This window comes from Trachinotus anak, unplaced genomic scaffold (assembly GCF_046630095.1).
Source record: "Trachinotus anak isolate AG129_WGS33_773 ecotype Australia unplaced genomic scaffold, CSIRO_AGI_Tana_v1 ptg000003l, whole genome shotgun sequence".
Lineage (NCBI taxonomy): Eukaryota > Metazoa > Chordata > Actinopteri > Carangiformes > Carangidae > Trachinotus > Trachinotus anak.
This window is the reverse complement of record NW_027273854.1, coordinates 2,860,444-2,879,505: the sequence shown is the minus strand read 5'-3', so window position 1 is coordinate 2,879,505 and position 19,062 is coordinate 2,860,444. Positions and strand designations below refer to the sequence as shown.

Here is a 19,062-nt window from a genome sequence, read left to right as displayed (position 1 = left end):
ATCTTTAGGCCCCAAACCATAGGTCAACAATGACGACGAAATACCAAACAACTGCAGAACAAAGACCGGTTTTCATGAACAGACCCTAAACTCAGAGAGAGATACACCACACCTGCACCTGGTGGTCTTACCTGTCTGAGTTGTCCTCCAGGTTCAGTTTTCTCTCAACTGCCTTCAGAGCTGCTTCCAGAGACGTGCTAGTCTGGTCCAGTCTCTGCTGAACCACCTCAGTTCCACTGGACGCCTCAGGGACTGGACCTGGACCCACCAAAGACACCTGATGCCTCGCTGCCGCCAGAGAGGGACTCTGAGGGGCCGAGTTTGAGGCAGGGGCCAGAGCTGGAACTGGAGCTGGAGCTGGAACTGAAGCTGAGGGCCCATGGACCGGAGAGGATGGAGAAGCAAAGGCCACACTTTGAACCACACTGACGGTCACAGTTGGAGAGGAGGGTCCAGCTGCTCAGGAGACAGAGATAACAGCCTGAGTCAAGACCATGAAGTCCCGAGTTAAACCCAAAGTCAAGACCAACAAATCCAAAGTAAAGCTGCAAAAGTCAAGAGCAAAGTCCCAAGTTAGGTTCCAAGACAAGACCAACAGGTCCCAGGTCAATGACCAACAAGTCTGAAATCAGGTCCAAGGCAAGACCAAAGTTTAGAGGTTTACATGGATGTTTCTGAAATCTGATGACCTACAGATACAGGGAGGCAACACAATGACATTTACTCTGTATATTGGTAATGTGTGTGTGTATTTTACCTTGTGCAGCCAGTAGACTGTGGCGGACAGGTTTTGGGGCAACAGCAGGAGGTTTCGGGGAGAGCGGAGGTTTGATGGGGGACCCTGTAGCTGGACTAGCAGGCCTCTCCAGACCAGACTCACTGATCCTCAGACTGACCTCCTCTTGACTCTGGGACGGAGGCCTGCTGCTGCCGGACTCTGACCCGGACGCCTCCGCTCCCTCTCTGCTGGGGGAGCCTCCTCCCTGCTCCTTGTCTTTGGGTTTGTGTCGGCGCTTCACTGTGTCCGACTCCTTCAGATTAAATTCGGGCACCTCCAGGTTCTTGGCTTCTGGTTTCTCTGGAGGCTCCAGCACAGCCTCGGCTCTTGGAGGCCCTGGAGCTTTGGGCCTCTGTTTGATGGTCAGGTTGCCCTCCTCTGCGAAGGGGATGCACTCGCTGGAGCTGTTCTGAGGGGATGAGGAGCCCTCCAGCCCGCGACCTTTTGATTCCTCCTCCTCCGAGTCAGACTTCACCCCTCGGTCTGGCTCGGTGGTGGTCTGGGTGGGAATACACTCGCTCTGCACCCTCCTCCTCACCCCTGCAGCCTCTCTGGGCTCCTGCTCTGCACAGATGAGGGAGGGGGGAGGTGGCAACTGGTGAACGAGGTCTGGTTTAGAGTTCCTCTCATCTGCGTTTCCTTCCAGAGAGGCGGTGATGCTCCTCACGCTCCCTGGACTGTCAGTAACCACCAAGACTGCAGACGACGTAGCGCTGCTGTCGCTCAGCTCCCCGCTGGTGGTGCTGCTCACTGAACTCAGTCTCTTTGGCGGAGGAGGAGGAGGACCCTTTTTTCGGGCACGCACCGCAAACGACTGACTGCGTCCCACATTGCCGTTCTTTTCTGGACTCGACTGTAACCGAGCCAGCTGGCTGCGGCCCGGCTTGCGGGTCAAAGTGGCGTAGGACGGCACATTTCCAGAAGGAAGTGCGGGTTCCTCGTCATCCTCATCAGGCTCTCCGTCCGACAGAGCGTAGCGGGTCATACTCTGGGTGCGCCTCTTGGGCGTTGTCAGGGTCATGGTGTGGTCCTCAGGCCTGGGAGATGAGCTCAGGTCTGTGGAGCCACAGTGAGAATGCAGGTAGCTGAAACCCTTCAGTGCTGGGGAACCATGAGGGGAGGGGCCACCAGATCCAGACAGTTTGGGCTTGGCTGGGATGGCCGGGTACTTGAACACAGTGGCCGTGCCCAGAGGAACTTGCTTGGGCAGCGGCTGCTGCTGCAGAGGCCTTTGGTCCCAGCCCTCAGGAAGGTTCCTCTCCTTGGCGGGGCTGCCGTCCAGGCTCTCTTGGGACCAGCTGTGGGGTGTGATGGAAGCTGTAGGAGGCTCCTGGGAGCGGCCGGAGCCTCTGGACCGGGTGTCAATGCTCTCCTGGCTCTGGGACATTCCCACAGCGTTCTTGAGGGCCAAACCTTCCTCGCAACCTCCGTAGTGGCTGGACATGGCCGTCTGCAGCTCAGCACTCAGCTCGCTGTCCTGGAAGGTCAGCATCTTCGGGGTGTGAGGAGAAGAGCTTTCACCTGCAGAGTCTGGCGGCTCGATGGTGACCAGGTGGAGGGCTCCGGGGCCTTTGCGCCGCAGAGTGCCTTGGCCTGATTCGGCCTGAAGGATCGCCCTCTGGATGTCACACAGCTTCTTCACCGCCAACATCAGCTTCTTCTGGTGGCCTGGAGGGAAAATTCAACCATCACACCACAGTTAGAACCACAGTCACACTGGGCTCGTGCCAGGATGTGAACATACAACGCGTCCTCACCGAGCTTGGTGATGCCGATCTCCTGCAGATCTTCCCACGTCAGGTCTTTGACGATGCTGATGGAGTCGTAGCCGTTCTCAGACAGTTTTTTGTGGTACTGCGGGAGGCCGATGGCGCTGAGCCACTCAACCAGGTCAGACTGTGAGAAAGAACACGTCACTAACATCAGCTGGTGTCACAGTGTTGGTAAATCAGTGTATTCAGTGAACAGCCTGCAGTCTTACTGGAATGTATTCAGGCAGCCACTCAGGGATGTTCAGGTTACTGATCTCAATGGAAATCTTCTTGCGGTGGCCTGGTTTGGTCACTCCAATGGCGGTCAGATCCTGTCAGTCAGTCAGTCAGTCAGTCAGCAAGTTACCTCCACACACAACTACTGAGACTGCAACTCTTTCTATGAACTGTGACACAAATTAACCATAAAATCCTAAAAACAAGTAACTTTATGACCAACAAGGGGCCTGGGTGATTCAGGGGTATTACTTGCAACTACATCAAATTATACAGGTTAACGTTTAAGCCACATCAGCGTACCAGGAAAAAATTTACAACTTTACACCTCTGTTGTGTTACCGATGAGTCTGCAAACAAATTTAACAGTCTATGAAGCTTTCTTCATCTATTCTTTGAGATGATTTCAGTATTGCCAAGCCGACGAGTCTCAACGGGATCAACATCAACCCTATAAATAAACAACCAGCTCCACTGACTGGAACGTACTTTAATGCTGCTGTGTTCATTATTCATTATAAAAACTGTCAGCGGGTGTTTGCTCACCTCAGGGGTCATCCTGCTGATGGTGGGTACATCATAACCAGCACTGATGAAGTTTCCGGTGTACTGCTCCAGCTGGAACTCACTCAGCCACTGATAGATGGCCTCTGCATCCTGGAACATGTGCAGAGCACAAACACACTGACATCACTGTGGTTCAACATGAGCTTTTCATTAAAACTAAGACACAACAGGAAACAAGGAACCTTTCAATCAACCTTTCCTGTGGTCGGTGAAGATATTTCCCACCAGAGGGAAGTGTCACAACCACAGTCAGTGTTAATGTGTCGATAAAGCCAAGGACTGTGTGTGTGATCTTTACCTTCCCCTCCAGCAGCTGCTGAGGACGGACAAACTGCTGAGAGAAACTTTGCTCTGCAGGTCTCTGCACTGTCACCGTCTGCCTCCGAGGAGTCCCACCTGCAGTGACATCACACCAGAGCTCAGCAGGTGTACTGACCTTACACACACTTTAAGTTTAGATATTCTCCTCTGACTTCTGCCCTTTCACCAGCAGGAGAGCTTCAGTTTCTCCAGATGTTAAGGTGGGAAAATTCACTTTTCTTTAATATCAATTTTAAATAGGGGCGGCTGAGAGTGGGTGGAGCAGGTTTGTCCACTAATAAGAAGGTTGTGGTTCGATTTCCAGCTCCTCCATCAGTGTGTGAATGGGTGAATGTGGCTTGTTTTGAGTGGTCAGTAAGTGGTCGCTTTACTGTTATTTAGAGATTTAACAGGAAAACTTCAGATTTTATGGTTGAATGTGACAGAAGAGGTCAAGATTATAATAAAACAATTCTTTCTGTAAATGTTTGGGAGTCTAATATACAGACAAACATACCTGCAGGATGATCAGGGTGTTTGCTGAGGTCTGAGGGTCCAGAATCAGCAGCAGGGGGGGCCGGCTGCACACAAACACAGACACCAACAAACTGAGTCACTGAGCTTCAAGAGCCAGAACAGAAAGGTGTGAAGTCATCTGGACAACATGGCGTCTCAGAGCTTCAGTGATTCAACCTGCTCAGAGCTGATTGGTCAACACATTAAATCTGACCTTTGTTTCTACCAAGACAACAAAACAATTAGGAGACAACACAACATTTTACACTGAGTTAAACTTAAAATCCTGGAAAATAATGAGACAGATTTTCAGCTGATTTTATAGATTTTACCTTTTCTTAAAACAATGAGAAATCAATATGAAATCAAATCTGTCACATCAGGGCTGGAGGACACAGACTGGACCTGGGCTCAGCAGGTGTATCACACTGATTGTATGTGTGTACCTTGTTGGCGTTGTCATGGTGACTTGCGTGGTGTTGCAGCCCATTGGGTGCGTTGTTGCTCTCGGTGCTCTGCCCGCTCCCGGCGCTGCGGGTGCTGCCCACGCTGCCGGTGCTGCCCACGCTGTTCCTGTCTCCAGCTGCAAACACAACAACAACAGGAGTAAGTTTGTCACGTCCAGGAGGGAGGGGCCACGTCGGCAGCTGGGGGGGGGGGGGGGGGGGGGGGTCGGCGTCGGGCTGGAGGAAGCAGCAGATGCTCTTTGTGGACGGGGCCAACAAGCCTGCAGGAGCGGGGGAGTGATGATGGGCGGAAGGGGGGAGGAGGGGGGGATGCAGGTTTCTGGTATAAAAGCTGCGCTGTGGCAGAGCAGGGGCGGGGAGGGGGGGGCACAGCTGCAGGCATGAGTCCAGTAATGACAGTCATGTAGCATCAGGCTTTAAGAAAGAGGAGCAGCACGAGTCTGTTACTGCAAACTGAGGCTCACTGACTGTACTGAGCTGTATTCATCCACAGAGACGCAGGAGGAAACAAGACACGTACAATTTAAACTGACCTTAAACTAACCAATAAAATTAAAATATTTTTTTGGGGGGTGGGGGGTCACTTTAGTCCTGGGACATAACCACATACAAAGACCAGAGACGATGTGTGTGGCTCTGAGCAGAAGGACGGGGACGACTCTGACTGAGTTCAGCCTGAAGCAGACGGTACAGTGAAGAGCGTTTGGACCCGACACACCAAGATGGCCGACCTCTGACCTCTAACCTCTGACCTCCATGTGTCGCCTGTAAGTTCACACTGTGTTTTTTCTGTATTGTGCTCAACGATGCTTCACAAGATTATGAACAAGACTGTGTGTGTGTGTGTGTGTGTGTGTGTGTGTGTGTGTGTGCGCACACTGGTTTTTGTCATGTCAGCTCATCTGCACTTTGCACATTTAGCTTGTCGAGGCCTCTGGTGGGAGAGAGCTCTCTGATTGGCTGTTCAGCCAGCGAATCAGTTTCCTTTCCCAACAGAAACCCTGCAGACTGACTGTGTGACTCAGCAGAGGTTCGCTCTGTCATACACATGAAGTGTGTTAAAGTGAAACAAAGATACACAACCATCGCTGGAGCTGTTGGCGTCTTGGTGTGTGGGGTCCTGATGCAGAGCGGGGGCAGCGATGCAGCTTCAGAACAGCCAGGGGGGAGGAGCTGTCGTTCGGGGACTCTTACCATGACACGAGTCCCTGAGAACCCAGATGTCCTCGAAGGGACACCCGGACTGAGACAGGCGGCTGGGAGACAGACCTATCACACACAGAGACTCTGATGGACCGCGTTCTGTCAGGGGCGGGCTGACTGAGGGGGGGGGGGCAGGTGAGAGGAGCTGGTTGTTCATGCAGTTTAGTGTTGTAACTGTCTGTCCATGAGCACCCACCCATCAGATACAGTCTTTACCCCCCATGTTGTTAATGAGCAGCTGCTTCAAAAACACACCTGCTCAGGTAAGAGATCAGTCACCTGGATTCTGCTGAAAATACCCAGGTCACGTGATTAATGAACATCAAACATGTGGGACGGTGTGTGTGTGTGTGTGTGTGCGTGTGTGTGTGTGTGTGTGTATGTGTGTGTGGAGGAGCAGCTGTAACAGCAGGAAGTATAATTCAGCTCTGGATTTCACCTGTTGATAGAAACATCACAGTGACATCATCAGGGAGGACGCCACCACCGAGCGAGCCTCTGTTCTGATACCTGAACCTGTGCATCAGCTGATCCAGCTGCATCCCCCTGACCCTGTGTCATGAGGTGATGAGGCTGCTGTTGTGTGGCTCAGTTTAAATTCACAGATTTTCTTTCATAATGTAATTTGACTGTGACTAAACATTGGGCCGATATTCCATAATATCGAACATTGAGATATTTCCCACTTTATAAGATATTATTCAAAATATCAAAAAAATAAAACTTATCATGTTCCTGTGGTTACACATCCGTCTCCTTAGATCTAAGTATGGAAGACCTGACAGGCAATTTTTTATGTTTTTTCTTCCAGGATCATTTTTTAAAGTTTTTTTTTCCTTCATCTGCGAAAAAAACCCTCAAGAGGCAAGTGAAAAAAAATTATAATATATATAATAAATATAACATTTTTAGTTTTTTTTTCTCTTCCAAGTAAAAAAAATTAATTCACTTGCCTTTCAGGGCTTCCGTACGTAAGATAAGATACACATGAGCATCTGCAGGACGTCCTGCTACAAACTGAAACCTTCGTTAAACAAGTTTCTCTGTGAGGTCCTCGTAATTTGGTTTCATCCACATCCATTAACACACATTAAACTCCCCTGCGGCCTCTCCTGAAGTTATTTTTCTAACTTTTCAGCCGTGAACACGTCTGCAGCTCAGTCCTGTTACATCACACACACGTCTGAGTCCGACAGGTCGACTCATCCACAGACTCACCTCAGTCTGTTCAGCTCATGTTTCACCGGCAACAGTCTAAGTCTTCTGAGAAATGATGAATAAACAACAACATCACATTGTTGACAGTTTACCATCCTCATCTGGACGAAGGCAGTGAACCACACAACACTGGTGAGTAAGGTTATGTTGTGAGTACAGCTGAGAGGATTAGTTGATCGATTGGTTTTGGATTGTTCCAGTCATCGTAAAGCTCTGGTTCCAGTGTGAGTCGTACATGAAAGTGAAGATCTTTGGGTCTGAAAAATCACCTTTTTAACACTTTAACACTGATTAAATGATGAATGAATTCATTAGGAGAAAGGTCGACACATTAAGCAACAGTGAAAATAAAGTGTGATGTGTTTGTTCCAGAGGTTGTGTGTCTGTGTGTGTGTCCCCTGAGTGTGTGTCCTGAGTGTGTATACCTGTGCTGGTAGTGAGGCCGTTGGCTAGTGGCAGCACCACGTGGGTGGGGGGGGCGTACAGAGTGTAGGAGTCGTCGGTCTGAGGGGCGGAGCTGAGGCTGGAGGAGAGGGGGGCTCTGGACAGCAGCTGCTGGCGCTGGGTGGGCAGAGAGGCGTGCCGGGACAGGGTGCCCCCTACAGGGCGAGACGGGGAGGACAACAGGAGGAGGAGGAGGAGGGGGTTATCAAGCTGATGGTTAGAGGTGGAGGTCAGTCATTATGTGGTATGGATGGAGAGATGGATGCAGGAGGGAGGAGAGAGGGGTGGAAGCATGGGATGGTCTGGAAGCAGGCGGATTAGTTCCTGACTCAGGACCTGGAGGAGGGGCTTCTAATCTATATCACTTCCTACATGAGGTGGTGACGGCCTCTCGTCTCTGGAGACTCTGATGGAGTGAAGTGATGTGGAAATAAAACCGAGCACTGACAATCACATGGATGAAGATGTAGAAACAAGACCCACAACACAGACAGAAATTCAAGCTCCAGATTTTAACTTCTCCTGAGTTTTATCTGAAGTGTTGATCTCGATCAGAAAATATATTTGTGGTTTGAAGAACCAAAAACCATCTCAGTGTAGTTTTACATCTCCTCTCTCAGGCTTCTCTCTGGAGCTCTAGTAACAACAGGTCAGTCAGCCAATCAGAAGCAAGGATCCGAGCCTCTCTTCTGATTGGCTGACTGTTTTCTGAGTAATGAAATAAAAATACAGCAGATTTCAGGTAAACACTCAGAGAAACCAAATTCTTCAAGGTTGGATGGTGGGTCCAGGTGGGCGGGGCTTGGGGCGTGGCTGAGAGCGGTGACTATTTTGTTGTGACATCACAAAGTTACAGAAGTCCTGACGGCTGGTTTTAAGGCTCAGTTTCTGAATACAGGCTGTGTGCATTTCTCTGTGGACTGAGGCTTTGATACTTTCACAGTATTAATATAGAACCTAGACCTGCTTTATAATCACAAACACATGGACATCTACCTTTAGACTGGATGGAGCTTTAAAGCATTAGTCTGGTCATAAAATGTCTCCTTGTGTTCATCCGCTGTTAATAGTCCCCAACAAATGTTTTATACATTTGTTTGTTTAATAAAATGAAAAAGGAAATTATTCAGCCTTTATTAAAAATCAAACTAGATATTTGTGAAGTATTTTTAATGATTTATGTCTTCAGTAGGAACCAATGAGCTGAGAGGCACAGACAGAGGAGGGAAGGTGCTGAGACGGACTGACACACTGTAGGTTCGAGTCTGAACATGTGATTTGTTGACAGTGAGAAAAATATAACACCAGACTTTATGGAGCCTGGTGTTTCATTGTCATCCAACATGTTTGATATTTTCATGGACAGTCCTGTGGTGTGTGAGCGACGGCAGCAGCCAGACGTGTAACTGACCGTTTCTCCTGCTGATGACCTCCACAATGGACGGAGGGAAGAAGCCGACTCGGTCCATCCCCCTCGGGCTGTCGTGGATGTGGCCCTTCCAGCGTCCGTCCACGTGCTGCTCCAGCACCTGCAGGAGATGAGACGGGTCAGTGCGGGTCCAGCCCCTCCTTTGTTTTTAAAATCACACAGTGAACTCAACATGTTCCTCACACGTTAATGATCAATCAAAATGATCAATAAACCTACAACCTGAAAAATATTAGATTAAGATAAAGCAAAAGGGGATTTATGTGCACAATGTAAATTATCATTTTTTTATGCCTTGACTGAGTTTCCTGAAACTTCCCAGAGTCTCCAGAGGGTGGAGCTGCAGTGTCAGTGAAGGCAACACAGGGTGTGTCTTCAGTTAACTCAGATTCACTGGCATGTTCACACATCCTGTATGTCATGGTTCAGGTAGGATTTATCCTCATGACACACAAAAAAACCTCGACACAAAACAAACACAACAAAAAGAGTCAAAAACAAAATAAACAGAAACTGAAAATTAACTTTATTTCACTTTCATTCTGATTTAAATGGAAGCCCTGAGAGGCAAGGGAAAAAAATTCAGTCTTATTTCCACTTCAGCCTCTAGTTGTTAAAATGAGTATTACAAAAACAAACTTTTTTTCTGCTTGCCTTAAGTTTAAAGACTTAAATAAATCATAAATTACCAATGAAAAGTCAGCCAGATAAATCTGTCAGAAATACTAACACACAGATTTCATGCTCTGCTGAATGATGATGAACCTGTTACCACAATAAAAGCCTCTAATAACCTAGAAAATTACTGCTGGATCATACGGTGTCCTTGACACCTGATGGTAAATGTTCTGAGGTCCACCACCGGGTCCTTGACCCAGAGGTTAGGAACCACTGCTTTAAGGTAAATGTTGTTTGAGGCTCATCGTCTTCAGAGACATGAAGTCAGAGGTTTGTGGTGTGTTCAGTTTGAAAATGGGACAGAGATGAAGAGTTAGGTGGATACTTTCTGCTGTTTGGTTGTGAAACACTACAGCATCTGGATTTTTCCACTGTTTGAACAGAACTTTATTGATCTTCAGTAAACTAACACTGTGGTTTTGTGATGTTTAAATCTACAAGTCCCAACATGAGACCAACTCCTGCATCACGTCCCCGCAGCTTCTTCAGCTTTACCCAGCAGCCTGAGTCACTGACAGGAAGTCCCACGTCTGAGTCCAGGTGAGACTGGAACAGAGATCCAGGAGACTGGAGGACTTCCTGCTGGAATCTGGACTCATGATAAACTGTCTTTGTTCTGTTTTGACGTGAAACTAAATCTGTCCAGAACATTAAACCACAGCTTCCTCAAGTGTCCAAACATTCAACCTGTTTTTTCTGTTTCGTTGCTTCTGATCTAGAACCAGATGTTCTACGTCTCATCTGGATCAACCAGGGATCAAACCACATCTCACAAACTTTTCTTTTCTTTCCCATCATCAGCAAAACCATGAATTCTTACAAACAGGAAGAGACAGATTGTCCCGACCATTAAGATGCAGCTGGATGACTTCACTGACACCTAACAATCTAATTTCATCACGATCCGTCCAATCGTTGTTGAGACGTTTAAATAAAGTTCAACGTTGATTTGAATTATGTGAAAGATGCACATACATTCATCAGTTTCATCATCTGTTAAAGTGCAGATGAGACAGGAAACGGTGTGTCAGAGGGAAACACCCCCACCTCACTGTGACACACACACACACACACACACACACACAGCTCTGACACACTCCATCTACAATCTACAGAGGGCAAATATAAGGCAAAAAAAGTGTGTGTGTGTGTGTGTGTGTGAGTGTGTGTGTGTGTCGGACTTGTCTCTACCTGTCTGACAGAGGTTCAGTTGTTCTCACAATAAAAGTGGATTCAGACAGAAAGCAGCTCAGTGTGTGTGTGTGTGTGTGTGTGTGTGTGTGTGTGTGTTTGTGTATCACAATCTTTAAGTTAAAGAAAATTTATTTTTTATTTTACTGTTTTTAATGTTTTATCTGCTCTTATGACTTCATTGCTGTGGTTTAGTTTTTTTCCCTATTTATGTTAAACTAACATTAAACTAACATTAAACTAATGTAACCATAACAACCTGACACAGTTATTAAAACATTATTTTCTTCTCAGCTTCACCCAATTTAAAAATATCATGACATCATGATGGGGTCAGATCACATCCCTCACGTTTCTTCTCTGTTTGTTCACATGACAATAAAAGTTTTACTTGTTCACTAAAAAGTCACCAAGCGTCAACCTGTTCTGGTTCTGGTCTCAGGACCAGAGGAAGCACCGCCCCCCCTCTGAGTGTCTCACCGTGATGATGTCACCGGCTCGGATGTTGAGGGCGGTGGGATCGTGGAGGTTCCAGTAGTCCTTCAGAGCTCTGACCTGCAAAACCCCCGTCGCATCTGTAGAGGAAACATCACATGACATTGTGACTCCGCCCCTCCCAGTCCTCCATCAAATGTCTCACTAGCCACAAAAAAATCTATATTTTTTCTTTTTTTTAAATTAAATAAACCATACAGTTATATTTTTTCAATGATCAGAGTCAGTCTTAAAAAACAAACTAAAAAACTCCTCCTCAGGTCATTAAAGTATCCCGCTGCCACAAATACTCTCTACAACACCAAATGTGGATTAATCCGCTGCTGAAAATAGTTCCCAACAAATATTTTCAATTTTTTCCTCCTGTGTGTTTGATAGAAACTACAGCGAGCAGCTGTTTGAAGAAGTTACTGAGACTTTTAAAAAATGACACTGAATATATGTGTTTTAAAGATTTACATCTTCAGTAGGAACCAATGAGCTCAGAGCTGAAATGATATAGAAAATGTTTTAAAAAAAGAAACCAGATAAAAATCTTTTAATCTTTAGTTTGTGAATGTGAGTAAAACTTGTCACTTGTTCCACAAATACACACAGGAAATAAAGAATATGATGAGACAGAGTCATGAAAAATACATGGAGGCAGCGCCGGCGACCAAAATTAGGCTAATTTAAATACAGCAGACTCTCAGTGACAATGCTGCCTGTTTTTAAAGTGATTAATTCCTCCCAGACTGATCCTGCTGCGTTCAGCCGCTAACACCACACATCAATAATTCATCCGCAGCGCGTGTCGACTGCGACTCCTTCTCCTCCTCCTCCTCTTCCTCCTCCTCCTCCTCCTCCTCCTCCTCCTCCCTGCACCAGTAAACAAGACCCGGTCTCTCCATCCATGTTCAAACCACTTCTTCAACACAACCGCTCATTATTCCCTCAGTCTGCTCCCACAGGGACTTCAAAAGACAGAGGATTACAGAGCAGAGAGCACGCGCGCACACACACACACACACACACACACACACACACACACACACACACACACACACACACTCAGCTGGTTTCACATACTGTACACAGCTCTGTTAAAGTCAAGTGTGAGCAGTCTGTTCTTTGAAGCTGAGAGAGGCGACAGAAGAGTTTAATGTTATAAAACAGCTGTTTGAATCACAGCTGATAGAGTCAGGTGACCTCAGAGTACCTGCAGCACACACACGACCCAGGTGAGAGACACAGGTGAGACAAAGTCTAATTATGAACTTAACTGAGAGATAAAAGTGAAGAGTTTTCTGTCTCACTCCTGCTCACAAACTTCAAAATAAAATCTATTTATAAAAGTTGTTTCGTTTCGTTGTAAAAGTTTGTGATCTTCACACTCTGGTGCTGGAGTCGTGTTACATGTTTTCATCGACCAGCAGCAGTTCACTGTTATTTCACCCTCACTCGTGGATCATGAATACGTAACATGTTGTGTATTAATGAGGAGCAGCGACTGGTTCCTGTTGGAGTTTTCTCTTCAATCATCTGCTTCAAAACAGATGATTGACAGACACATGTAACAGGCCAAGACGTAAAAAAAAAGTTTATGCACCCATCATTAAAATCAACAGCAAGTCAGCCATTTACAGGCGCCGTACTTTAACGACCTCCTCCTAGATAATTAATCAGATTGACATCATATGTGGTCCGTCTCATATTAACACCTCTGTGACGCTAAATTGTGAAGCTTTTGAGTTTTTGTTGAACGGCCTGCCCGTGGCGGCGCTGTGAATTTCAGTGTGTTGCCATGAAACAGGAAGTTGCTGTGACTCCAACACACAAACTGGACCAAACTTGTTCACACTTCACGTTTGATGAATATGAAGTCACAGTCATGGGGCCACCTGCTGGATACAGGAATTAACCCATCATCATTTGATTTACATGAAACGTTCATGGTCTGATTCAAACCTTACATGAGGAACATGTAAAGTCTGATTCCTAAAAGTTTTATAAATCTGGATCCTCATGGGAGGGGGGAGGGGGGCAGGAAGTAGACTGAAGTAAAGAAGGATCAGTAAAAGAAGGAGGTGTCTTTGTGTGACCTCTGACCTCGCAGCAGCTGCTTGATGTCCTTGCTGGCGTGGGAGGTGGTGAACTGGTTGACGATGTCCAGCGCCGTCTGGTTGTAGGTGTTTCGGATGTTCACGTCCACTCCGGCCTGCGGGGACGACAGCGACACAGGAGACACATGTCAACGATGTTCACTGTCTTCACTTTGACCCGCCTCGTGTCTTTGATGTAAAACACATGAGTCTGAAAATATGCAGTTTACTCTGAGGGGATTTGTTAAAGATTGATCTGAAGTTGCGTCAGTGCCAAGCTGAAACGGGAACGTTGATGCAGGGGGGGGGGGTGAATGGAGCAACATCACTGTGGGAAGAACAGAATGTAACACAACAACACAGGCTGTGCAGCAGACATGAAACATCTACACAACCCAGATAAGACGGCAGCTTGTTGTGATGAAACCACAACAAATAAAAACACACAGTAACCGGGTTGCAGGTGTGCACACCGCTCTGAGCCTCTCTTCTGATTGGCTGACTGACTGTTTTCTGAGTGATCCAATAAAACAGACTCTGAGGTTCATCCTCAGGTGAACTCACATCCAGCAGCAGCCGCACCACATCTGTCTTCCCGTACAGAGACGCCTCGTGCAGAGCCGTTCCAGACTTGGTGGTCTTGTTGATGTCGATGCCGGCCTTCAGCAGCAGCCTGGAACAAACACAGACACATGGTCCACGTCTTATTCCTTGTGTTGTATATTTGTTGTGTCCGGGAGCATCCTGGATGAATCTAAAGAATCTGTTCTGAATTTTATTCTGATGCAGCTCTAATGTCTGTCCAAGCTGTCATTTCTGATATTTGTAAATAAAGATGTTTGAAAAAAATCAATAAGTTAGAAAAATGCAACTGTAAGTACAATCATCACTTTATTAGGAACACCTGTGCACCTTATTGACGCAGTTATCCAACCAGGCAATCACGTGGCAGCAGTGCAGTAAATAAACTCCAGCAGATCCAGGTGAGAAGCTTCAGTTCATGTTCACGTCAAACATCAGAGTGAGGACAAACGTGATCTCCAACTTTTGCTGTGTCCTCATTCAGGGACCACATCCTTCAAAGCTGATTATGTCACAGCCGTGTGACTAGACTGTCGCATTTCGAAAGCTCCTTTAAGTGCGTTGTTCTTTTCCTGGGCAATGAAGGATCCAACAGGTCGTCTACGATGACTACAACCTTCAGACAGTGCGTCCTCTGAAGGATGTGGCCCCTGAACTGGGACACAGCTTTTGACTGTGACATGGTTGTTAGTGTCGGCCAACCTGTCCAAGTTCATCCTTCATGGCCACAGTTCACCATCTTCTAATATCTAGTTCCTGCTCCATGAACATGACAGTGAGTCCAGTTCAGTCTCAGACCTGGATCCAGTAGGAGCAGAATCTCAGAGGAAGGTTTCAACATCTGGATCCAGGCCTGAGGAGCTACAGAGTCAGAGTGGTGTTCCTAATAATGTGATCAGTGATGTCTCTACACACACTGACTTATTCATTCATGCAGCTCTGGTTCATTTGTCTGCATCTCAACAAACATATTAAACAGCAGGTTCATGCTTACGTCTAAAATGCTGACTGTTAGCTTACACACACACACACACACACACACACACACACACACACACACACACACACACACACACACACACACACACACACACACATATAACAGGGATAAAAGCCTTTTAAAACTGGGTCACAGAGATGTTGTATTTCAGATCTTTGCTGCTGGGAATGTGAGGCTTGAAGAAGCACACACACACACACACACACACACACACACACACACACACACACACACACACACACACACACACACAGGCAGCTCTGGAGTTCATGCTCCCACATCCCCATGTGAACGTGCCGGCTCAGTGGTTACGAGACACAAACCACAGCAGCCCCGCCCTCTGCTGTAACATGTTCAGACAGAAAATCACACTGAGAATCAACAGCGACTCATAAACGATTTACACTGGAATAATAAACACGTTTTTCATGAGGGAGTTAAACTCTGTTATGTGGCCTCACGTCCTGGTTTATTAGACGTGAATCTCTCGGTTCGCTTCATCGTAAAGTTCAGACGAGGACCTGTCACAGTCTGGATCCTCTGCTGAGACACGTCTCTGTCCTGCTTCAGCTTCAGGAGCCGGACTGATGAGTTCGCCTTCGCCTCAACAATCCAGTCATTTACAGTTAAATGGAAGTAAAAGCTATAGATACATAACTAAGGATGACTGACTCTAACAGACCATGTTCTTATAGACAGGACTACAGGAGCTTTACTGTCAGATATAAATCAGGATTTTACAAACTGTGGTAATAATAAATTCAGATCTTTGCTTAGTGACAGACACAGAACATCTGTCTAGAAGCTTGAGATACGATATTAAAGGTTCTGTAAATGAGATTTTAAACAGTAACACAGCAGCTAACAACTATTTTCTATGTGAAGATATAGTGAGTCATAAAATTTAAATTTTATAAAGTGTCATTCATTAAATTTTATATAATTTTAATTTTATTTTCAATGTTTTACCAGCTCCATCAGTGTCATTCATGCAGCCGGTCCCTGTGGATCAGTCCAAGGCTACATCATGTCACATGTTACGTTAATGTCTGGGTGTGGTGGGGTCTTTGCATTTTTTAAGGTTAGAAGGTCTGTTGTCTCTAAGTGTCAGCATCAGTGCTGATGGTGCTGTCAGCTGAGGATGCTGGGTAAAGACGAGGTGACAGAGTCATGTGACTGGACGACAACCTGGTTTCTTACCGTATGATGTCTTTATGGCCGTTGCGGGCGGCAAGGTGCAGCGGGGTGGTGAAGGCGGAGTCTGTCGGCTCCTTCCTCTCTCCCTCCAGCAACGCCACCACCATGTTACTGCTGAGCAACAGCTGGGCCACCTGAGAGGAGCGGGAGGAGGAGGAGGAGAAGGAGGAGGAGGAGGAAGAGGAGGAGGAGGAGAGAAAGGACAAGATGAAGCCAGTGATGAGACAAAGCTGCAACTGCTGCCAAAAACCTGCAGACAACAACACACACACACACACACACACACACACACACACACACACACACACACACACACACACACACACACACACACACACACACACACACACACACACACACACACACACACACACACAGGCCATCCAGCCTGCAGGTGAGTGTGAAGTAATATGTCAGTGACCCTAAACACCATGAGTGACTCCAGATGTTTGGCAGCAGACACAGTGAGTCACAGCTGGAAGCTCATGTTCTCCTCAGGGATAAAAACTATGTGAGAAACTTTCAGTTAGTTAACAAGCTGCCGGTCAATACATGATCAATCAGACTTTTCAGATAAATCCACTGATAACTGAAGCTGCTGATAAACTCCTGTTCACCAGTCGTATCCGTTTAATGTTTTTATTCTATTGTTTTTTAGTTTTCATTCCCTTTGTAATGATTTATTGATTTATTTGATCTGTTTTCCTTCTGATCACATTTGCTTTGTTGTAAGTTTTATAATAATAATAATCTCACTTTTTAAAGTTTGATTATTTTTACAACAGTCATCAAACAGAAAAGAAGAAGTAAGAATCAAATGTTCTTATTTTGCATTTTTAATGGCAGAACAGCAGCAACAGACAAAACTACTTTGATAAATGAATATTTTACTCATTTTGAACAAAGAGTCTGAGAGTCGCACAAGACGAGACACATGAAGACGCCTCTGACTGATTCATCAAAAACAATCAGCAGATGAATCAATAATCATCGAGTCTGACAGAGTTTCACATCAAAGACTCAGACCACATTAATGTGGCTCAGACAGCAGGTTTACACAGCGACAGGCAGCTGAAAACTGATGATGATTCAAATCTGCTTTAAAGTTTCTCTACAGACGTGTTTTAAACTCTGCTAAGATTCAGACTTTGTTTAACAAGGTTTTCACACATTAAAGTCAAAAACTTGATTTTCATTGGAGGGTCAGGAACAGACAGAGACAGAGGAACTCAGCAGCTGCTGTCATCACAGCAGCTGAGGCTTTAACACACACACAGACACACACACACACACACACACACACACACACACTCTAAAGATATCTCAGTGCAGTTTGAATCAACTGTGGAGGGATCAGGCTTCACTTTCATGTCTCATTTAACAAACTCTCACAAGGAAAAACAAAGATGACAACCAGACCTTCAGTGGGTCTGTGTGTGTGTGTGTGTGTGTGTGTGTGTGTGTGTCAGACTGAGTTTACTGAGACAAAAGTCTCTGTGGCAACACAATCAAACCTGTATGTGTGTGTGTGTGTGTGTGTGTTTGTCCAGCTGTGACTGTGTTGTCTTGTCCTGAGATGCACACAGGGTCACAGACTTTTGTCTCCATGACAACAGCACTAACACAACCTGCGCACTCACCTTGACTCGTCCAAACTCACAGGCCAGGTCCAGGGGCGTCTTCTTGGCCTTGTTGATGAGACAGGGGTTGGACTGGTGCTGCAGCAGCATCTCAGACTGAAACAAACAGTTTTGGTTCGATGTCAGTGAAACATGCTGTAACATCAGACAGAGGAAGGACGCGGAGATGATGATGAGGAGGAGAACTGCTGTGCACGTGTGTGTGTGCGCTTGTGTGACCAAGGAAATGTGTGTAGAGATAAAATATCAAATCGAAAAATCTAAATAAAATAACGATAATGATGAAAACACCAAACTAATGAACACATGGAAATAAATTCCAAATGAAAACAGAAAATTTAAAAAACAGTGACACTAAAGCTCCAGATTTTAACTTCTCCTGTGTTTTATCTGAAGTGTTGATCTCCATCAGAAGATATATTTGTGGTTTTAAGAACCAAAAACCATCTCAGTGTAGTTTTACGTCTCCTCTCTCAGTCTCTTTACCATTTACAACAATGAACTGTGGTTTTGTTGTGTTGTTGCGCTAAATTACATCTTTTTGTAAAGACCTTCAAGGATTGAGTGGGGACTTTTATTTTGAAGGCTTTTGCTATTTTGACCAACACTTCTTGCAATGAGACTGTTCCATGTTTGCTGCACTTCCTGTAGCTTTACTTCCTGGTTCTGAACGTTTCCATGGAAACACCTGCAGGGTCTCCGGCCTGGGCTAGGGTTAGTTTTATTTTAATGAGTGACTGAGCTCATTAAACTGATTAAAGGAGACGTTCATCAGGTAAATATTGACTGAGTGACGTCGCAGACAGTTGTTTAGACTCATCAGAGCGTCTCTGTTGGACGGTCGGCCATGATGGTGTGATGTCATTGAACATGGACGCCCACACAGCCGATGCTACACTAACATTAAACTCTCACAGTCTCGTGTGTCACTGCAACAACACAATGTCAAATCTCCACAGGGACAAATGATTCATTTATTGAAGTTATGATCAGAATTCACTGATCAGTGATGTATTGATCTTTGAACTCACCACTTCATAGTGTCCGTACTGAGCGGCCAGGTGCAGCGGGATGTGTCCGTCCAGAGAGACGCCGTTGACCGAGGCTCCGGAGCGAAGCAGCATCAGGACCGACTCGGCCTTCCCCTGCCAGGCGGCGTAGTGCAGCGGACGCATCCCTGCAGCGGTCACACCACAACACACACACGTTAGTGATCTCAGCTGCAACATGTCAGACACACTGAGTCGCCATTGAAACCTTGTGATGATGTCAGATCATCCAGAGTCTT

General features: G+C 46.2%; 1 protein-coding gene across 5 annotated transcripts in view; it reads right to left on the bottom strand.

Moving 5' to 3' along the window:
• LOC139611353 (caskin-2-like) overlaps positions 1–19,062 on the bottom strand; it is a 57,396-nt gene that overhangs the window by 3,656 nt on the left and 34,678 nt on the right. For 2 of the 5 annotated variants that reach the window (XM_071465974.1, XM_071465964.1), the window contains exons 5-21: positions 18,806–18,951; positions 17,775–17,870; positions 16,138–16,268; positions 13,920–14,028; positions 13,363–13,471; positions 11,260–11,354; positions 8,893–9,010; positions 7,463–7,636; positions 5,811–5,885; positions 4,596–4,732; positions 4,151–4,214; positions 3,632–3,729; positions 3,313–3,423; positions 2,760–2,861; positions 2,536–2,674; positions 758–2,446; positions 132–456 (exon numbers count right to left, since the gene is read on the bottom strand). In XM_071465974.1, coding sequence (XP_071322075.1) covers positions 132–456; positions 758–2,446; positions 2,536–2,674; positions 2,760–2,861; positions 3,313–3,423; positions 3,632–3,729; positions 4,151–4,214; positions 4,596–4,732; positions 5,811–5,885; positions 7,463–7,636; positions 8,893–9,010; positions 11,260–11,354; positions 13,363–13,471; positions 13,920–14,028; positions 16,138–16,268; positions 17,775–17,870; positions 18,806–18,951 — 3,718 coding nt within the window. The remainder of the gene's footprint in view (positions 1–131; positions 457–757; positions 2,447–2,535; positions 2,675–2,759; positions 2,862–3,312; positions 3,424–3,631; positions 3,730–4,150; positions 4,215–4,595; positions 4,733–5,810; positions 5,886–7,462; positions 7,637–8,892; positions 9,011–11,259; positions 11,355–13,362; positions 13,472–13,919; positions 14,029–16,137; positions 16,269–17,774; positions 17,871–18,805; positions 18,952–19,062) is intronic. The other 3 variants (XM_071465995.1, XM_071465985.1, XM_071466004.1) reach the window with 3 other exon arrangements.